This window comes from Morone saxatilis, unplaced genomic scaffold, assembly GCF_004916995.1.
Source record: "Morone saxatilis isolate NCDOM2014 unplaced genomic scaffold, NCSU_SB_2.0 Contig20, whole genome shotgun sequence".
Classification (NCBI taxonomy): domain Eukaryota; kingdom Metazoa; phylum Chordata; class Actinopteri; family Moronidae; genus Morone; species Morone saxatilis.
Window position 1 is genome coordinate 21,468,608 of NW_023339763.1, and position 4,790 is coordinate 21,473,397.

Sequence of the window (4,790 nt, forward strand, 5' to 3'; positions counted from 1 at the left end):
AGGAACTTTTACTTGAGAATTTTCCCATTATACTATTAAATACTCTACATTTCAGACAGAGCCATTACACTTTTACTGCACTACATTATTCTGACATCTGTAGTTACGTGTTACACTGCAGATTCACATTTCACATGCACTGCATATCCAACAGTAAGTAATTATTGCCTAATCAGCTCCAGCTCGACTGCAACAAAAACTATTTTACAATACTGTTTATAAGTTAATAAATCAATAATAATAATAATACAATAAAATAATACACATATAAAATAATATTACACTTTCAATAGAATTAAGTGCATTACTAGTAGGCCTACTTTGATTTTTTTTGATACATTAAGTACACTACGCTGATAATACTAATCTACTTTTACTCAAGTATAATTTGAATGCAGGACTTTTAGTGTGTTTTTACACTGCGGTATTGATCTGGGATCCAGAGGCCTTCTGAGGTCTTTTTCTTCCCCCTGCTGCAAGATGAGGAATAATTTAATGTTGCTGTGGTCTAGTGCACATAAAGTCAGAATTCGGACATTATTGATCAGATGTTTCACACTCAATAGTGTCAAGCTGCCCCTATATCCGCTGTTTGTTCACGGCCTAATGTTTGCGCATTTAAATATATGTTGCATAATATTTACAAGAGCCCCTGGGAGAGTCTGTACAATAGCAATGTGAATAGTTTTCGTCACTTTTTGCACTAGCTCTAATGGAGACTGTAAGTGAGAAAAGGCCTGGATGTTACCGTATAACTGTCAGCTGCATGTCACGCTGTGCTATGCAACTTCCTCATTATTTGCAGCTTTGACAGATTTCAACGGACACCCGCCCACCCTGGAAGATTAGCAGACAATACAACTAATAGTAACACGCGTTTTCAGTAGCAAGCACCGCCTTTACACGACATACGTTAGTTTGAGCCAATCAGGAGCCTCGGCGTCGCGCTTCCCAACCGGAGACGGATTTCCAAGTGTAGCAAAATAGCCTGTACTTTGTTTACGTCCCGTCGGTTAGCTGACAGCTGCTGTAGCACTGTACCCACACAAACAACCGTGTCTGCATGCCTCTGGCGGCTGCCTGGAGCTTCGATAACTTTAAACAGAGTGTCCTGGATGTCTTGGACTGGATGTTTTGTTGAATGAGGGGGACCCGCTAGATGCCGACAGGAGGATGAACTCCATCACCGGTCGGGTTCTTGCCATCCCCGCCGCCTCTGTCACCAACTCTGGAGCTTCATCCTCTCGAGCCTTACATGTAGAGCTCACATCCCAGCAGGTAAATGCAAAGCCCGAGCTCATGTTCATACGAACTGCTTCAAAATGAACTCGGGGAAAGTTGGCCCAGGCCGTCTCGGTGTGTTATGTACTAGTTTACAACGTCAGTTACAACTGCTGCCGGGAGGAACACGGCAGGCCTGCCAGGCTAGCTAGTTAGCTAGCAACTGTTAGCTTGCAGTTAGCTAGCTTACTAGAAATTAATGGAAATACACTGACAGCCCTGGCACACTAAAACCAGTTAGGCTGGTGTTAGGCATTTTTAAGCCCAGCCTTATCAGCGTGTTGAACTGTTTTGAGGGTATATATCATTCTAGAAGTTTAAATGTGTACGAAGCTAACGTTAGCATGCTTCTGCTAATGGTAACTTATCTTAACGTCCTGTCAGCACGCAGGTGACAGCTCAGTTTTAGGGAAACGGCATATGTCATTACGGTGCTGTTCTACTGTCTCATACTGCTTTTTATTATTGTGATTTCAATACACTTCTACACCATGAACTAATTTAATTCAAGGTTCTTAAAGTCGGGGGAGTCTTTGGAAGCGTTATAGATTCATCTCCGTCTGTCCATTCATTCATTCATTCATTTTGAAACGACATGTAAAAGTTGGCCGTTGACAGTTCATTCAATAAGGCCACCGACCTCAGGCTGTAACATCGGCCCATCAAAGTCTCACAGACGCTGGATATTAATTGTAGTCAGAAATGGGCTGTCCATGTTGTGGGATATCTCCATATCTTCAGAATTAGCTTGTTGCAATGTTTTAGGAGCCACCATCTGATCTGACTGTGCACACAGCATCCGCAGAGTCAGATATCTATGCTGCAAGGGGTTTCAGCTACAGACCTCCATCAGACCACCTCAGTCCACATCAGGAAATGATCTACAGTATGAAACCTTCTCACTATGTTGCTCCACATTCACAGCAAAAGTATGGGGAAAAGTTTACTTTAGTAAATTGTGAAACTGTCAGTTTCTCTCTGATTCATCAGATTCAAATCTCTTGTACAAGCAGCAACATGTTTTCTTCAAGCTGTCCTGCTTGGTCTTGAATATCGTTGGGGATCATAACGTGGGTGTCCCTGACACAGCAGGAAGTTCAGCTTTCAGTTGCTTAGTATGAGCTACTCCGCATAGTAGGTCTTACAAAGCAAAGTGCATGAGGAGAGCAGGGCCTGCAGCTGAGTTTGTCCTTACACCTGTAAATCAAACTCTTTGACCCTTGTTTAAAGGTGGGTATGTGTTTCTGGAGAAATACAATAACTACGCAGCAAGCAATGGAACTAATGTTAGCTTTGTTGCGGGTGGGCAGCTAACATGCGGAGGGGACGAGAGCCAGCTCACCGACTCCAGACAGCGATACTCACAACCCTCTGCTACTATAGCTAACTTCACGATGACCGCATATCTTCTGCAAACTACAATAAAAACTAAAATAAGATGAATGTCCGTGATAAAATAATTGACCTTACCTGACACTCAAGTCCTGGCTGGAATAACAAGTTAGTGCTGTGTGCCTCTGTCCGATACCCTTCGTGTGTATCTGAGTTAAAACCACTGGGTTTTTTAGCACACACACACACAGGGAAAGACTAGCGGTTTGTGAGGAGATATTTGCTGAATATGACAAAGTGTAAAAGTGTGCATTGGATTAGAAATGCATACCCCACGTTTAAGTGTATCATTACATGATTGGGTGGGTGTCTAACGTGTTCAATTCAATAGACGGTTAACATATTCCATTCTTATTCAGATCAGAAATACACAATTTATTATAGGGTATTTGTAACTTAACTTGTAGTTTATTAGTTGAGATGAAACAAATAAAATGTTGGTTAGGTTTAGGCACACAAACATCTTGGTTGTGTTGTTCATGTTCATGATAATCTGTTAAACATTACAAATGTTACAAATACTTTCCTGACAATGTGTAGGCGAGCTGTCCAAGTAAACTGTTCCCGATTTATCTGCAGCAAAATTCCATGTACTTTGTATTATCACCTCATATTATATTATATTGCCTTGTATTGACTTGGCAGCAGACATCTCAGACAGAGATCTCACAACTTCAGTAGTTTTAAAAAGTTTAGTGCTTATTTTATGTAAATTTCATGTGATCTATCATATGGATATCAGGATATCATAAGGTCATAAGGCTGTGAGCAGTGCACTTCACATTACTGTTGCGTTTACATTTTGGTTATGTGAGCATACAATCTTATTTTACAGCTGGCCTAGTGTGAAAACTGTGATTGTTCATTTAAAACAACTTGAAGCCAAACCGTTTAAGTCGCCGTTGCACTTCAAATAAACCAACGCTCAACAAAATGAAAACCAAAAAATAAAAGTGCTCGATCTGGTGTCGGGCTGTGTGATATGGACAAAACAACACGTGAGTATCAAAGTAATAGCAATGAACTGCTGGAATAAGTGTTGGTGCTTTCAGAGGACAGGAAAAGGAAAACACAGAAACGGTTAAGCCAAATCCCAGTTTTGTATATCAATAATATAATAATATATCAGTATATATGAATTATCAATATCATATTCAAATATTGCTTAGCTCTGCTTTGCTGTAGTGTTAATTTATCAGTAGCGAACTGTGTTGGTTTTGAGTTGGGAAAGACCATTCATAGCTATTATATGGAAATTATAATATAGAATATTATATGTAGAGATGAATTCATTATGTGTAAAATTGAATTCACGGTTGTTTGTGCGATATGAAACTGAAAGTATTCCTGAAAGAATGTTCTTTTTGCAATCTCCTATTGAATTGATATATATAACCCAGAAGACCATGTAGAATGAAGTTCTTTATTACTATGTGTTTGCCCAAGGCAGCCATGAAATTGTCACACCCAGAGTAGCAGAAAGCTCGCCAGGTCACTTGGTATGTTTACTGTTTGCGCCCCAGATTCTCTTCTTTGAGACTCTAGCTGTTGGAGAGGCTTGGCTGTGTATATAATTCAATACTTTGAATGGTGATAGCAACAGCGTGCACTCAGTTGTCAGTCTATTAGTTGCAGCTGGCTGAAACAATGATATATCAAACAGGGTAGACTAGATATTAGAAATACCTACCAGAGCACCATAAAGTACAGCCTGCAGGCTACAGACCTTTATAAAACACACTGACTTTTATCACCTTCATGAAGGTATTATATGTTAAATCAATTTTCAGAGTGCTTATGAATTCTGTATCAGGGTGTAGTTTAACTTTGAGTGAATCCCCCACCGGCTAAATACAGCTCTGATTGAGTTTGTTCTGTCCACTTTCTAAGGAAGTGGGACGTCTGTGTGTTTGAATTCCAGATGTTCAACAGAAGGCTTGGGACCAGCTTATCCGTTTTTTCACACTAATAACTTTGTCACACACCACCTTCAGACTCTTTGATCACATTATGACATTCAGTCAACTAATAGTGGTCCTAACTTTGATCTTTGTCTGAGCTTGTAGTCTAATTAGTAGAGCTCCAACAATTAGTCAATCAATTAGATAGATAGATAG

At 40.0% G+C, this 4,790-nt stretch overlaps 1 protein-coding gene across 2 annotated transcripts in view; it reads left to right on the top strand.

Annotated features, from left to right (window-relative positions):
• Positions 1-975: 975 nt before the first annotated feature.
• uvrag (UV radiation resistance associated gene) overlaps positions 976-4,790 on the top strand; it is an 81,697-nt gene continuing 77,882 nt past the window's right edge. For both annotated transcript variants that reach the window (XM_035666308.1, XM_035666309.1), the window contains exon 1: positions 976-1,278. In XM_035666308.1, the coding sequence (XP_035522201.1) occupies positions 1,174-1,278 (105 nt within the window). In that variant the 5' untranslated portion in view covers positions 976-1,173. The remainder of the gene's footprint in view (positions 1,279-4,790) is intronic.